Genomic DNA, 16,451 nt, shown 5'->3' with positions numbered 1-16,451 from the left:
CGCATGGGCTTTTTGTAAATATTTTGTTCACACATCCAGCCCTGATTTAAATGTTGGCTGTTATTTCAGCTACATAAATAAACGCAATTTGTTGAGATTACACCAAAGTATCCTAAGTAAATACTCCTCTTAGAGCCAGTATACAAAAAGACGACTGTAAAGCAACCAAAGTGTTGGAATAAATGGCAACTTTCACAGTTTTTTGTTAAAGATAATTAGCACTTGAGGTCTGTAACATAACATTCACTCTTATTTAATTACAGGGTACTTACGGGTGAGTGTGGACACGATAGGTTTTTTGGAAGATATTACATTATAGTCTCCTGGTGTCTTTAGAGAGACGCCAGAAAAAAAAGGTTGTATGGTTCTTAAATGTGTCTTTTGTTCTTTTATGGGCAAAGTGGGCCACACAGGCTGTCAATCTGTAAAAAGAGCGCATGATGGATCACTGAATTCACTGCACTGCCTTTGAGTCAGAGCCTGTCTGCAGGATTCCTGTTGACGAGAGGCCGGAGAAATGTATGGTAATAAGCCAAAACGCCTTTTGACCATATGTATGTTTAGAAAAAAATCCCAGCGAGTTTTTAAGGTCGAAATGTCCTTTCCAAAATTAAAAGAAAATAAGCTTAATTTCTAACCAACAGATATAAAATGTGTTGAAACAGCATATTAGCCATAAAATAAAATGTTAAAGATATTTATTTGAAAAATTCACACTCATAATTTAAATGTCGTATTATTACTTGTGTACGCCTTTAGTGGCATTTAGTTTTGGTTAAATCAACAGTCTATTTACATTTTTTCATTTTCATGTTAATTATAATGCATAATGCTCTATTTTGTTGTCTTTGGAGGCCATTAGAAGAATTATCCATATTATAATAACTGTCATTTGGAGCTTCTGTAACACTTAGTCTGAAAATGTGTCCTGATGTTTGTGTTCTTATCCGATGGATGAGCGAGTTTGATTGAAGCATTTGTCATGTAAATGCGAGCCGTTTGATGGACGAGCCTGCAGACTTGACAGAGTGCTGTAGGTCCTTCGCCATTGGCGTTTCGCGGGTCACATGGTGTGTCAGGAAGGTGATATGAGGGTGGTAGGCACTTTTACAGCTTTGACATACTACCTAGAAGGTTAGGGCAAAGGGAGCAGCGATTAATGACTGCTCAGTCTTGATCGGTTGTGAACAAACAAAAGGCCAAAGCAGAGTCCAGGATGAACTCCTACTTAGACTACCCCGTGTGTAACAGGGGGGCGAATATTTTCAGTGCCAAGGCCGGATACCACAATTTAAACCATGGATACATGTCGTCCAACTCGTGCGCAACAAGTGATAGTTACTTACCGGACGGCCGGTTAGTTCCTGCTCCTTCTGCGCCACACCAGCCCCCGAGCCTCCCTCTGCACCACCAGGCAGCACACGTCAACCTGGATCTGCAGTTTGCAACCCCGTCGGGGAACACTATGTATGGGTCACCTCTGGAGTACGGACATCACCAGTACGGCCTGGCGCCAGAGCAGGACCGGAGCTTCATCCACTCGCAGGTTTCTCCCCTCGGAACAAACATGGCTCCTTACACCGGGGACAGTTGTGGGCCTGGGGTTGTAACAGGCGGCCAGTATCTACACTTTGGAAACGGGGATCAGAGGCAGCCAGAGTATCCAGAGAGTGTTTACACAAGGTTACCGAGCCAAAGCAGGGAGAAGGATTTGGAGCATGTAGAGGAGGCTTCTAAAACATTCGACTGGATGAAAGTGAAGAGGAATCCACCTAAAACAGGTATGTTCAACTTGAAAAATTAGAGCTAGAAGTTAGAGACCCAATGGTTTTTCAGCTGAAATGTAGGCTACTCACAGTGCGTAAAAACGCAATTTAACTGATAAATACCTAAATAGTTCTTTAAAGGTATTTGGCAACTAATGTTTCGTTCATCTTTCTATTCATCCTCACATGTATCATTCACATCTAGGCCTCAGCGTCATGATTTCCATGTTTTTCCACTCCATCATCATCCATCCATCTCTCTCCACAGCTGTCATGTCGGAGTTCGGGGTTCCCGGCCAGCTCAACGTGATCCGCACCAACTTCACCACCAAGCAGCTGACCGAGCTGGAGAAAGAGTTCCACTTCAACAAATACCTGACTCGGCCACGGAGGGTGGAGGTCGCCGCGAGTCTGGAGCTCAACGAGACGCAGGTGAAAATCTGGTTTCAGAACCGCAGGATGAAGCAGAAAAAACGCGAGAAGCTGGGCTGCGTTTTGGTCAGCAGAGCAGCACCTGTAGAGACACTTTCTGGCAGTGAAACCTCTCCAAAGGGGAAAGGGAAAGAAAGTAAACCATGATGTGACTTTAAAAAAAACTATATGACTGTAAAGGCCTGAGGAGTTTTCCACTACTCTCCCTCAGTCGCACCATTCCAGAAAAACTGTGAAAAGGGCATGTGGACTTTGTGAGGTTTACAGGGTATGTGTCTAGTGCAATGATTATTGCTGAATTGGATTCTGAGAAACATTTAAAAATGTTTTTCCATCCGCTTTTGTACTTGTAGCCTTCTCATCATAAGCCCATGCTGTTTTGTGTTGAAGCACTGAACTACTCAGTCTCATTGTTTGCACTATTTATTTACAGGGTATTTTTCCAACAACTGTTTTAGCTTAATAAAGTTTATGAAATGAAAAAAAAGTTTAATTAGCTTTTTATGTAAAAAGAAATGCTGGTTATTGGATTCAAACTTTTAATTTTTATACATTATGTGCTCCCTTTTAAATATTTGCCTTGTTTTAAAAAAAATACATGTATATAATAAATTGTTCTAAATATGAATGTTCTTGCGAATTCTCTTCTATATTCACTTCCATTAATAGTCTCACCAAAGTCCCCTTGCATAATGTGACAAGAGGAATCTTTCACAGCACATGGGGTGGTTCCCAGTGACCTTTTCACCTCCAAATACCTCCAGGGGCTCTAAACATGACAACAAACTCCAGGGAGCCAGGTCTCACCCTTGATTTGTTACCCAAATTCTGTTGAAGATAGTTAGCACAAGTCGCAATGACATCCACTTTTATTTTTAATACTTTTGTAAAATCAAACAACCCAGATTTTCATTTAAATCAGAGGAAAAAGTTGACTGTTTGACATTTAAGTGCTCATTGTGACTTCAGCTCAAGATAAACGTTTGCTGAGGCTGACCACCTAGTTTCAGTTGATGGTGAAGGGGCAGCAGTTCCAATATTTGCACTGGGTGTTAAGTTTGCGCACACAGAGTTTCTGCTCCGGCAGCACCGGCCTGTTGGTGCCCTTTTTCCTAAAGCTGAGGTTCACGCAGAGTTCAGGCACAAATGAATGCAGAGTCAATCTGTCAAGACACCAAGAGTGGCTCGGAGAAGTCAACTCGAGGGCCTCTCATACTTAAGATTTTCTGTAGGTATTGCGTTAGATATTTACACTAAAGAGATTAAACCCCATTTAGTCAAAGCTCTGATTTATTCAAACTGCTATGTTCAGGGCCTCTGAAAAAAACCCTGTGTTTGTAGGAAACACAAAACAGCAATCATTTGAAATATATCCACAAGCAGTTCTCGAGCAACTATATTAAAAATGAATGCAGTTCCACTTATAGACGCTACAGTTGAAATACCATACGGCCCATTACTGTAAATTAGAAAAGGGGCTGAGAGGTTTTGTTGTCACGCATTTCTTTAACAGCCAAAAGCTTCCAGAAGAGTCGCAAGGCCAAGGTGACAATCGATATGGTGAATAGCGACAGATTCAACAACAATAAGAGGGGGACGGTGCTGAAAACAAGTGTGGGACTTCATTCCAGAGGTGTGATCCCTGCCATCTCTTCAGGTAATACCTCAGCGCTCCCAGCGGGTCCTCCATCTGGAGGTGTCAGAGTCGGCACTGCAGCCAACACCACGGAGACAGATGTTCCAGTCCGGGGGAAGAGGAGGAGGAGGAGGATGTTTTTCACCTTCGGATCAGGAAAGCTCTTTTCGCCTTCTGCAGGGGAATGTAGGGCAAGGAGGAGAGAGTAGTTAATGAACACTGAGGGACATGACAGAAGATCATTTATGGTCAGAAAAATAATAGAAAAACGAACTGCAGAGTGCACAAACACAAGGTATATTAATAGACAGCGTCCGGCATGTTCTCCTCAGATATCTTACACATGTTTAGCCGGCCCGCCTCCCTCTGCACTTTGTTTGAGGTCAACCCAGTGCTGTTTGTACCCCATGCTGATGGCAGTTGTTGCTGGCTCTTTTACAAGTCTATTGCCATGCTCACTTCCTTGGTTTTCGACCAGTTCCTCTGTCGCATGTCACTCTGCAGGGTCCCAGGGCTTCAAAGGGAAACTAGAAACAGTATTCATGGGATACCGGGGGGTTGGTGATCTAAGAGATACAGCAGAAGAGTCATTTATGTTATCAAACTACATTATCTACTACATACTCTAATATGCTGACAAGACGCAGAGATAAGCATCAATTGAAGAGGAAGATACAGAGCAATATCGACCATACTCTGATTTATTTATAAAACATTTTTTAGGAATAAAACATAATGTCATATTTCTATCATGCTGGAAGGCAACTAACTAAATAACTAACTAACTAACTAACTAACTAACTAACTAACTAACTAACTAACTAACTAACAATTGTCTATGATATCAATAATTTGCTGATTTATTATTTTCTTGGGAATTTGTTTAGACTCTAAATCACCAGAAAAAAGAGAAAATAGCCAATCACAAATTCTTTTTGGTCAAAAATCCAAATGTATTCAATTTACTATAATGTAAGACAATTAACAGCAGCAAACTCTCCTCTTTTAGAAGCTGGAATCGTTACATTTGGTCAGTTGTGCTTGAATTTGTATAAATGATTCATCAAAATAGCCGCAAATAAATGTTCTGATTAACTTCTGATCGACTTATTGTAGGAGCATTAGTAAGAAGTAAAAACTGATTTAAAAAAAGTCATAAATAAAAGAAATGTAGGTTGAACATTCTAAAACATGCATAAAATGCATTCAGATTCCCTATGCGTTTATTATTAACGACAATATACGTTTTAGCACTTTTATCAGAATTGGACAGTGTTGTGAATTAGAAGACACTAAAGAAACCATGAACAGCCACATATGTGATTTTTACTGTCGCTTTCGACCAATATCATTTCATTTCCACAGTTCTTCTGATGAAGCCTTGAGGAGAAATGCTGCCCGGTTATGAATGGCACACTCTCTTCTTCCTTTGTTATGGCACTGAGGCTCTTTTTAGCCCAGACTGGGAGATTCTTGACAACCATCCCCCATCTGAGTCAGGCTCTATTGGATCTGGAAGCGCCAGCCGACCTGAAGCCCTGGCCTCCTGGGTCCCCCCTGCGACTGCATCCTTTCCCCACTCCATCAGCATAGTAACTGAGAGAGACAAGTGACTTGGCCAGGGTTAACGTCTTAATACTCCCTGGGATTGCCTCCAGGATCCAAATGGCTACCCCTAATAGTTTTCCTCCTCTGTGTGCCTGTCAGACCGCCATGACTATATGCCGTAAGAAAAACAAGACTAGCTGAGAGGCAGCGTAACGAAGCAGCACAATGAAATAATGAGGGGTGGTGAGGAAGAATGGAGTGGCCCATGAAAGGTTTTGGTGTTTAGAACCAAACCGGGGAGTGCATGGATTCTTTGCATGGCGAGGCTGTACACTTGAAATTAAACTGGCTTCTTCCTCTTAGAGCCCAGGAGGGGGGGAAACCAGAACTCAATCAGTGTCACGTCACATGGTTCAAAGCGGCCAATTCGATGCTGCCAGGAGGCTGAGAAATGCAAGGTGACAGTTCATTTTACCAGTGACAGTGTGTCGGTCTCGCTTGCTGGTTCCCCAGTCAATTCCCAGCGAGCAGTGAAGGTTGAGCGTAGCTGGAGACAGACAGCAGCTCCCCTCCCTCCCTCCCTCCTCTCCCCTCCTCGTCCTCACCACTCTCTCATCGACCCTGCTCTGCTTTGTATTCCAATTAACTGGACAGAGGGAGCGGCGGCGGTGTGCAGGATCACAAGCATCTCCTGGCGTCCTTCCAGTCTCTCAATCCCAGCGCCATCAATAGTGCGCTTCCCTTTTCCCCTTCCTTTCCCCTTCCCTTTCCTCTCTCCTCGACTCACGACAAGGGCCAGTTGTTCCAGGGGGGTAATTCATAGATTCTTCTTTAACAACTGCCTCTAGGGACGATGTCTTGGTTATGAAAAATAGGTCCCTCTCATACATTCATATATCACATGTAATAGAGGTTTGTAATCACTCAGTCGAGTCGACGCACTGCGAGCTGTAACTGCTCCCCTTAACAGACACCTCAAATAATGCTGAGTTAATATTTGGAAATGGCTCATATATCCTAACCTAATACAATTTGAATGATTTTCTATTCAATGCTCTCAGGGCTAACATTGATTTGAGTTGAGGCAACCCCTCCGAGTCAGTCAATATGAAGGCTGACTGAAGGTTGTAGATTTAGCGCAACACATTTGCTCTTCTGTCTTTTGTGTCCTCAATCTATCATCACTTTTCTACTTCGCTTGCCACCAAAAGCCCCCTACACTGACATATGTTTGAGCAATGGGTGGGTTGGGAATACAATGATTCTGAGGAAATCCGAAAAGTAAACTACCTCTTTTTATCTCCTCGAGCAAGACAAACATTTACAACAGACCCTTAAGAACCAGGCCACCTTCTATTACTATCAAGGGTTTGAATAGGCTGTTTAAATTAGGGCATCAATTGACACGTGAGATATTAGCTGTTGGAGAAAAGAGACATGTATTCTTACAGAATGATTTATGCTGAGGTAAAACTAATGGTTGTAACTAAGTCAAGCAACAAAAATCATTGCAGACTTTCAACATCCACTCTTCTTGGAATTCTACTAAACCTTTGTAAGGAGGGAAAAAGATGATGTGTGCCAAAGTGCAACTCCAACCGCTTAAAACTACCGTTTGTGTCAGTCTCTCAAACGCTGCTGAACCTTTATGATATCTCTTGCTCTGAATTCACAAGCATTTAAGCACTTAGCACTTTAATTCTACAGGTGCCAATGTCAAACATCAAATGTATGGTAAGGTCTCTTGTGTTTTAAGATTTCACATATTTCTTTATGTGAAACAAATGACTGTAGCATGGTGCCCCAGACAAATCCCCCCTCAGGTACAATGAATACACCCAATTCACTCTACTTGAGTCTTCCTCGAAATGTATTTGACCAATTTACATAATTGTAGGCACACATTCCTTAATTCAAGCCTCAAACAGCACTTCCTTTTTCTGAAATACAGATAAAGACAAACAGAGCCTGAAAGACAGGCATGGGTGCTTTACTATTTGTCCCCCTGGACTGAGAAAGACTATCTTGAGAATGCAATGTTGTTTGTGTGTGTGTGTGTGTGTGTGTGTGTGTGTGTGTGTGTGTGTGTGTGTGTGTGTGTTTGCAGGACAGGAGACACACACACACACACACACACACACACACACACACACACACACACACACACACACACACACACACACACACACACACACACACACACACACACACACACACACACACACACACACACACACACACACACACACACACACACACACACACACACACACACACACACACACACACACTTCATGCCCTGAGGATCCTCCTGACTCTCTCTCCTGGCTCTATCGGATCAGAGAGACCCGCTGTCCCTCCCCACACTGCAATGCAAATGAAAAGGAATTCACTGATAAAAGGCCAGATCCTAAAGATGAGAGGGCAGAAGGAGGACAGAGGCAGCCAAATGCTAAAGGGGGGAAGAGCCTCTTGGGGAGATGAGAGGTGGCGGAGGAGTCAGTGTTGGTAGTAGCGGGAGATCATAGCCTTGCTCCCCCTCAGCTGCGTTTGATACAGGGCTTTTGTCGCTCTTTCAGCGGTGCATTGTTGGATGGTGTAATCCCCGTCGGATTACAAAGAGCTTCCCTTTTCATATGGGGCTGACCCAGCAGGCAGGTGGCTGGGGCTCTGTGGAGCTGTCAAGGGGAGGGAACCTCTTTTCCAGGGGAGGGGACCCCAGTTCCTCTTACCTTCACAGGGGCTTTTTGCTGGGAGGCCAGTCAGGCGCAGGTCAGCGTGGGGACAATTCTGACATGGGATTCAACTTGCTCTGAACCCGTGGCTTCCTGTAGAGAAGTGACAGGCAAGGAGACCATCATGAAATATCAAGCTTATCAACATAAAATACTTGTCAAATGCAATCAAAAAGAAAATTCTGCCACTACTGCAGTTTCTACATGTGAAAATATACTTTTATTTTAGTGCAGAAGCATTTAAAAACATTCCAGCATTTTAGTGCCCAAAGAATATATTTAGTATGATTATTATCAAGTAAAAAATGCCACACATTTGTTCAACAGGTACAAATCAGATTTGGGGGCGCATCCAACAATACAAATGTAACTGACATTCAATATCACATGAACATCACACTTTTAACATTAGTCAAAGTCATGATTTTTCTAAAATTAGGAACCATTGTGTCAATTAATCTTCTTTCAATATGATTTTTTCCTTAACAATGTTGTTTTTCTTTAATATTCAACTTGTCATCAGTTCATGGAAACCAAATATGAGGTTTTGCTCCTAAGTAGGTAGTTCATGAGAAATGTGGATTTTCTTATCATACAGTATTTACTCTTAGGACATGGGCCAAATAATCAAAATAGTATGATAAGAAAAAAATACCTTCAGCCAAAGATATGACTTTCAACATTTCTAATAATTAATTTTCTGTAAAAATAATGTTTTAAAAAAACACAACCAAAATGTAAATTATCCATAAACACTGACTATAATTATTTTGCAATTTAGATGTGCTGGGAAAGGTTGTATTAAACCCATTTATTTTACTTGTTAGTCTGTGAAATAGCAATTAATGTTGTGTATGTATATGTTGCTTGGGATATTAAATAATTATCTTTTGAGCTTCAATACACATTAGTTCAACATAGCCTTGACTGATATCCGGTGCATTCTGTCGATGTGAGCAGTGTCTGATTGAGCTTCAGCTCCTTGATGGCTTTCCTTGTTGTGTTTCAGTAATACACAATCAATAAGGCGATGGTCAGACTCACCACTATTTATTTTAGTATTACAACTATCCACAATCCCTCCTCTGAAGCCCAGTCCAGTCTGTTCCATTGCTGTTCACCCTCTAGTGGTAATATAAACCATTCATCCATGCCCTGTCAGATATAGTGAGGGAGTAATTTATGTGATGCTGCATTCACATGTTGTCAGAAATACCCTCATTAGTTTGCCAGCTTGAATCAAAGAACAATTAAAGTAGTGATTTGTATAATTGAAACAGTGAAAGTTAAACCATGTCTTATAACCAATTGTACAACATTGGTGGCATCTGCAGCTGCCACAGGAAGTACCTGCCACTGCTTGCAGATACCACGAAATGCGCTTGCTCTCTGTCTCTTTCTCTCTATCTTTGACAGCGAAAGGTCACTTGAATGCACCACAATTTCAATTAACAAAAACACCTGCTAAGATAGTAAGTACTTAGTAGTTAGAAAGCAGCGTAGGTCAGCCTACACACAAATTAGCCATATTAAAATAAAAACAGCTTTGGAAAAATATTTAAAACTCACCTTCGTGTTCAAAGGAAAAACATGGTAGTCCTAAGTGTAGGTGAAACTCGTGAAAATACGTATTGAATGCTTGCTAGTGTAATGTTACTGAAACCACTATAATATCATATATTGACTATAAAAGTCAACCATGGCACTTTCAGTCAAGCCAGACGGTAACACACCATGTTACGTGTTAACTATATGAGTTTACTCTTGAATAATGCTGCTAAAGGGGAAAGTCGGCTGTTACAGCCCAGGCAAAGCTCGAAGTTGGAGCAAGTAAAGGTAAACACACGCTAGCTTCAAGTTAGCTCAACGTTAAAACATTAGTAGACATGCTCGGGTCAACACTTTCACTTACACAAAACATACAAAGCAAAGTTACAATAATGTAATGCAACGTTATTTACCTGAAATAAGAAAATATGTCGTGAACTGACACTTTGAGGAAAGCGGCCGTAGCTAACTAGCAGGTGAGTGGCAGTGTGACAGCTCAGCTCTCAACGCTGATGCTGATGCTAATGTCAGCTAAAGTGGCTAGTGGCTAGTATTGTTAGCAGAGTAACGATATTTCCATTTATGCTAAATTGTAAGCTACTTGTACTCCACTTAATTTTGGAAGCCAATATTTTACTTTTTACTCCCTTAACGTTATTAGTGCAATACGATTACAATGAGCTAATACAATATGTATTTTAGCATTGTGCTATGTGTGAGCTACACAATCACCATCTGCAACATTAGAGTCATAACCACATTAATTAATTGATACTTTTTGGATTTGATATAGTATTTACACTAATACTAATAGCTAACCAATATGAGGGGAATTGGTTGTTCCTGTAGAATATTACTTTTGTCACTTTGAGAGGCTTAAATATGCATACAAAAAATACTGGCCTATGGTTTTTAGGGCTAAAAAACACACAGGAGGACCTCACCAAAACATAACTGTATCAGGGCCTTTGATATGTCAATATTCAAGGCAGAAACAACAGTTGACTATTGCTTGATGTAAAAGTCTTGTTAAATGATTTGTTCAATACACCAGTGTCGGTTGTGCTGGAGTAGTATTAATATATTTATAATTCAACAGGTTTTAAGTTTGAAATACTATATTGTTAAATGCAGAATCACATAAGGGCCGTCTTATGTATTGTAGTTTTGTTTTCAATAAAGTGCGGCTCTATATTGATCCCCGTGGTGAAATTGTCTGTTTGGTGTCATCCTTTTGAAGGGGAAGTCAGGCTACCAAAGATCAGCAACAGAGCAGCATATCTGGTGCTGGCAGGCAGGGATTATCTTGCTTATGGATACTTCGAGATTCTTGCCATTCTAGACATGTGAGGACGTTCATTTGGTTGAGGGTAGGATGGACATTTTGCATTATGTCCAACACTTCTATTTGTAACAGGACTAGAGCTGCAATGATAATGATGATAAGTTGATTAGTCTACACATTTAAAAAAAAAAGCTTATTGACTGTAAATTAATTGCCTACTGTTTTAATAATCGTTATTGTGTTGTTCTTTTGACCGCTGAAGATGTTTGCTCTCATCTGAATCAAAATAATGTTATGCTTTGATGCTGCTAAATGTATCCAATGTACAAGAAATCAGCCTCTACTTAGGCTTTCTTTTCGACAGACATTTGTGGGTAAGACGAAAGTGGTTTCTCAGTGTGAGTCAAACCTTGTCATAAGCCTCAACTAAAAAACCAGAGTGCAGAGGAAGTTGTCATCTGTGCACCTGCTCCTCCCCATTTTGTGCAAATCTAGATGCATGCACGGAAGTTAGGTTTCAGTACAAGAGGACACAGGTGGTTTGATGCTAGGCTGTGCCAGGTTATTGTCTGTCATCAAGCTGTAACAGTATGACAGAGGCTGCTTTGTGGAGGAAAACCTAAAGTGTGAACGGGTGGAAAAGGTCTGAAAAGTCAACATACCAAAGTGCCTGAAGTTGGACAGGTGAAAGCCAAGGATGGGGACAATCCCAAATGACATTAGGAGGCTTTTGGATGGTAATGTCTTTTTTTCCCCCTTCTTACCGTTAACAATGCTTTTTTAACAGTACCGTTTTGTCTTTAGAAAATAATTAGCAAACTCGGGAATACTTTCACTTTAGATTATTACATTTAAATAATTTGATTCTACTGCTTTTGAAAACGCACACATTTAAGCGAAGTCAACCTAAAAAAATACTTTCTATTCAGTCTATGTTTTGTCGCTTATGTAAAATCTTAAAAGTGAAAGTAGAAAAAAACTAGAACATACTTTAGACAGACTTTAAACCATACAGTATTTTACTACATTTGCATATACTGCCAGGCAGGCAAATAGGCCCTTTGGAAGACCATAATTTGCATTATGTCAGTCAGTTTGTGTTACATGAGAGAACACAAAGATATTGTATCAGATAAGTAATGTAGGCTGACCTGAGGTACAAACGTCATGTTTTACTGGGTAACATTACTACTCTATTTCATTTATTTGCATCAGTGAGACTGCCATTGTGAGTTTCCCAACAGTAAAGGCAGTAGACTTAAAAACATTAAGCTGTAATCTTTGTAAAATGAGACTTGGGTTGCAGTCGAATAGTCCAAAAATCAGCTCCTATCGTCTTTTCCTATCCACTATTCCTTGACCTCTGTGTGAAACGTCACGGGGTTAAGGGATAGTGGATAGGAGAATTCAAAAGGACTTAGGAAAAGAGACTGCATTGCTTTGAGAATCGGACTGCACTTTCACTATCCAACGTATTTATGAGGCGCCAGCGGATGTCATAAATGTATGTCTTCTGTGGGGAAAGTACATTTTTTTATACAGCGGACTACATGGATGTATAATAAGAACGGCGGACCACTGTAAACGCATCTAGAACACTTTGCACCGTGCTCTTATGGTGTTGTTTTATGCTTTATGAACGTGGACAACAGAGAAACATATACAGTATATTCTTCATGACCAAGGTTCGAATTGAAATACAAAAGTGAAGTGAAACTTATGTTTGTCACCCTCACCCTCCGGTCCGAACATATGAATCCACATGAATCCCAATACGTATGATTTGTATGAAAAGATCTTAAAATAAATACAAATGTTCATATTCGTCCTTTTGATTATTATAGTGTTGAACATTCAAAACAAAGCGCTTTGGCAAGTTACCACATAAGTTTTAAATGGCTTAATAAGCACCGTAACTTTCATGATACGCATTTCTCGGTCATAATCGGTTGTTTCCGTGGACTGCCGAATGGTGTGCCACGGTAAATGTTGCGGCCGCAAGGCATTGTGGGGCAGCATTCTCTCATTTTCTTCGTAAAGGAAGGTCCAGTGTTTCCTAAGCTAAAGGAGGTTATAAAGGAAGTTTAAAATCTCCTTTCCTATCATCTAGAGCAGTGGTCACCAACCTTTTTAAGCCAAGATCACCGACCTCGGCCTAGGTGAAAGGCGAGATCTACCTATTGCAGAATTGAGGGAAAAAGACGGCCCAGACAATGCTTCCAATTTGAGGCCTTTTATATAGCCTAATTGCATCTGAATTACTGTTACAATGAAGGCTCCATAATCAGCTCACGGCATATAGGCGAGGTAAAGTGCTATTGGGGTGCGGACCTCACCCCCTCAAGGGGGGTCCGGGGGGATGCTCCCCCGGGAAGATCTTTTTTAAATATTGAAGTTGAAAGCATCAATCTGGTGCACTTTGAGAGCAACAGGAAGAGATCTATGGATACCTCTCTCAGCACCCATATAAAACAGAACTGTAAACAGATTTTCTTTTTCTTTATGGATATTTTACAAATCACATTAAAATGTATTCTTGTATTACTGCCATATAGTAGGCTATTTCATACCTGTTTTTCATTTATTCTCTTATTGTTTGTATAACTATAATGATCATATGAAGGTGTGCCGCGGAAATAATCTTTTGAATAATTTGTGACAAAACTGTTCTCAACACTCAAGAGTCCTTTAGCTCACCTGAGCCCCTCAGTCTGACAGGAGAGGACTCTCCTCCAGCTTGTTGTGGAAACAGCTCCTCATGTCCGTTAGTGCAGCTAGCTAACCAGATGCTAACATCATGGTCCCCGCTAGCACCGGTCCCTCTCTCTTCCTCACTCCCTCTCTCCCTCTCTCCCTCACTTCCTCTCTATTACACTAAATGCCTATCGCCACACACACACAGAGCCGAGCTTGAATGACACAAGAACACGTGTATTTCCATGCAACTCTCTGATTGGTCTGGTGTGTTGCCTCTGTTGCGTTCACTGAACACGGGAAATTAGAGTCCTGCCGTCGTCTCTTGTGTCATGATGAGGTTCACGTAAAGCACGGTTAATGTATTATATTATTGAGGTGTCTCAAATATACGTCAATCAAGTGGCACCTGCTAATGGGGTGGTGGATGATAGGTTTACATATAAAAATGTATTTTTCAAACATTATTATTTTAATTTTATTTTTCTTTCTTTTGTTACTTTTTTTTTAACGGTCCGCGATCTACCCGCACCACACTCGCGCCGGTCGATCGCGATCGACTGGTTGGCGACCACTGATCTAGAGAATTAGAACAGCTCTTATCATGGCTGCCACTGAGGGACTTCCGGGTCATTTCACTCCGTTAGGAAGGTTCCTAAGCTAAACTGACAATTCGACCGCAACCCAATTGTTGATGTGGATTAAAAGGTACAATGTGTTGTATGCATTAATTCAAACATTTCTTCACGTGCAGCAGAATGTGAAGAGGTTACAGTGCTGATGTTAAGTCAAGGAAGTCAATGTATTTTTGTTGGTTTATTGGATGAAATGCATGTCTGTAGAAACTATAAAAACTAGTTGTATCTTTTTTTCTTCCTCCCTGACACTAAACTTTACTGGCAGAAGAGTAAGCATCAGTTCTGCTAGACAAACCTTCATTTAGCTGTTGGAGCTACCTGAATTCGAGCAGTACAAACCCCAGTGCCAGGGGGTTTCTCCTGGGAACTGCCCTGCCTGGTAAACAGGTCAGGCCCAACAGCATCAGGCTGAGGGGACTCCTGGACTGGGGTATGTGTTGACTGCATTTGAGTTGCTACAGCCGCTGACTAAAGGCCCATCTTCTGTAGCCACTGCAAGTTCTCCTCCTGGTGAAGTCCTCTCCTGAACATGGCTGGTAAAATGAGACACAAACACAAGTTGTTTTCTCATTAATGCCAATTTGGATTTATTTCTACCAACCAATGATGGCTATTATAAACTAGAGCCCAATGCCACCTCTGAATATTAAAAAAAAAAAAAATGTTTTTTTTACCTAAGTGTTAAAATTCATTATATTGTTCTGTCCATTTGCTGAATGAGTATAAAGTAAATCTAGAAAGTGATTATCTTTTCAGACTTATACATTTTGAGTTTTATACTGGGGTCATAATGTTAAGTGACCCTGAAACATAACAAGGAAAGATTGACAAAAGGATTTTATTATAGTACATTATTTGAGCAAATAATTAGGTTTCTATCGTTCTTAAACTTTATAACCTTGATTAAATCAAGTATTATTCAGTGTATTATTCCGTGTAATCTTTCAGCATTGCGCCTTCACGAATGCCATGTATACAGTGTTTTTCTGTTCTCTTCAGACTGTGAGCTGTTTGTAGGAGAGATCCTTCAAGACGAGGACCTGAGTGTAAGTGCCCAGGAGACACGGAAAGTCTTACTGAATAACTTCGCGGTCGTCCATCGAGGGTAGGATTTTACCTCTAGAAGCAGCATTAAATCAGTGTTCAGCAAGCTTTAATAGTGAAGTGTAACAAAGTAATTTCATGCCACCATTATCTAACTTTTGCTGTTAATACCACACAAGAACCTTAATTGTTGCTGTAATTGCTTTAAACACAGTTTGCAAAATTACATTTGAAAAACTAATTTAGTCTAATGGTGTCACCTTCAAGACTTCTTGGTTCTACTTATTTATTGTTATGAACAGTTTTAAAAGTTCTCATCGAATAATCTATTTAGATGTGGATAATTTAATCCTAATATGATATTATTTCCAAGCATGATGAACAGTACTCGAACCCCTTCAAAAAGTGATTGTGTGCGATAGTTTACGCCGGAAACGGCTCCACTGGTGTTGCCTGCACTGAGACGCTGGTAGAGAAAACTTGTGGTTCTGTGGTCTCCTCTACAGGAAACTATTTTTAAAGCCAACCTTGAGCGAAGTTGTCTGAAAAATGAAAGCACAGAAAGCTTTGCAAGTTAGTGCAAAACATATTAATATGCTGATTTGATCATTTACAGAAACCCTCAAGAATTCCCTTTCCCATCATGTAAGTCAAATTACACTCAATCTCTATCATGAAAGTATCACATATGTATGTATCTACAATAATTGTAGTTGTTTCAGCTGTGTGTGTATGTTGATGTGCTTTTACGATAGAATATCATTAGAGTAAGTGTCATATTCTAGTGTTCAGAGTGTTGAAACAACACGTTGATCGCAATTTATATTGTGTTTTATTTATTCTGTTTTTACCTGATGATTTATCAGTTTTAATTCTAATACATATATTTTTTAAACTAAACCAAATCACGCTACGCATACAACTTGGCATGTCATGTATGAAAAACATTTAATAATAATAATCTTGCAGAAGTTATTTTTCCGACTTTAGGGAGCATTCACTGATTTATATTTTAAATTGTTTTAATCTTTTTTTATTTATTTTCCCTTCCATGAGCTAACTTTTCAGAATATTCCAACAGCACATTAATGCAGCATTATCATGTTTTACTGAAAGTTACATTCT

At 40.3% G+C, this 16,451-nt stretch overlaps 2 protein-coding genes and 1 long non-coding RNA gene across 6 annotated transcripts in view; 2 read left to right on the top strand and 1 right to left on the bottom strand.

The window, feature by feature from the left end:
* Positions 1 to 133: 133 nt before the first annotated feature.
* hoxb1b (homeobox B1b) lies at positions 134 to 2,826 on the top strand. Its single transcript, XM_079658178.1, has 2 exons — positions 134 to 1,781; positions 2,035 to 2,826. The coding sequence occupies exons 1-2, from the start codon at positions 1,217 to 1,219 to the stop codon at positions 2,343 to 2,345; spliced, it is 876 nt and encodes a 291-aa protein (XP_079514304.1). The 5' UTR covers positions 134 to 1,216; the 3' UTR covers positions 2,346 to 2,826.
* Positions 2,827 to 3,049: 223 nt separating this feature from the next.
* LOC307024233 lies at positions 3,050 to 15,272 on the bottom strand. 4 transcript variants are annotated; one of them, XR_013803864.1, is made up of 5 exons: positions 10,079 to 10,274; positions 9,687 to 9,716; positions 8,115 to 8,210; positions 4,176 to 4,400; positions 3,050 to 4,008 (listed from the first exon to the last, which is right to left on the bottom strand). It is a non-coding gene; the product is annotated as an uncharacterized lncRNA (long non-coding RNA). The 4 variants fall into 4 exon arrangements; XR_013803863.1 differs by lacking the exons at positions 9,687 to 9,716; positions 10,079 to 10,274 and adding an exon at positions 13,648 to 15,272; XR_013803865.1 differs by lacking the exon at positions 9,687 to 9,716 and having other exon boundaries at positions 10,079 to 10,267.
* Positions 11,464 to 16,451, top strand: part of skap1 (src kinase associated phosphoprotein 1) — a 35,133-nt gene continuing 30,145 nt past the window's right edge. Inside the window, exons 1-3 of the mRNA XM_079658172.1 lie at positions 11,464 to 11,687; positions 15,282 to 15,387; positions 15,943 to 15,971. Coding sequence (XP_079514298.1) covers positions 11,648 to 11,687; positions 15,282 to 15,387; positions 15,943 to 15,971 — 175 coding nt within the window. The 5' untranslated portion in view covers positions 11,464 to 11,647. The remainder of the gene's footprint in view (positions 11,688 to 15,281; positions 15,388 to 15,942; positions 15,972 to 16,451) is intronic.

The sequence above is a fragment of the Notothenia rossii genome (genome assembly GCF_949606895.1).
Source record: "Notothenia rossii genome assembly, chromosome: 11".
In the NCBI taxonomy this organism is placed as follows: Eukaryota; Metazoa; Chordata; class Actinopteri; order Perciformes; family Nototheniidae; genus Notothenia; species Notothenia rossii.
This window is presented reverse-complemented; position numbering and strand designations above follow the sequence as displayed.

Excerpts from the sequence above, each read along its gene's own strand:
- hoxb1b (XM_079658178.1), top strand. The coding sequence starts at position 1,217 with ATGAACTCCTACTTAGACTACCCCGTGTGTAACAGGGGGGCGAATATT. Across the intron at positions 1,782-2,034 it reads GAGGAATCCACCTAAAACAG|CTGTCATGTCGGAGTTCGGG; the intron begins GTATGTTCAACT and ends CTCTCTCCACAG.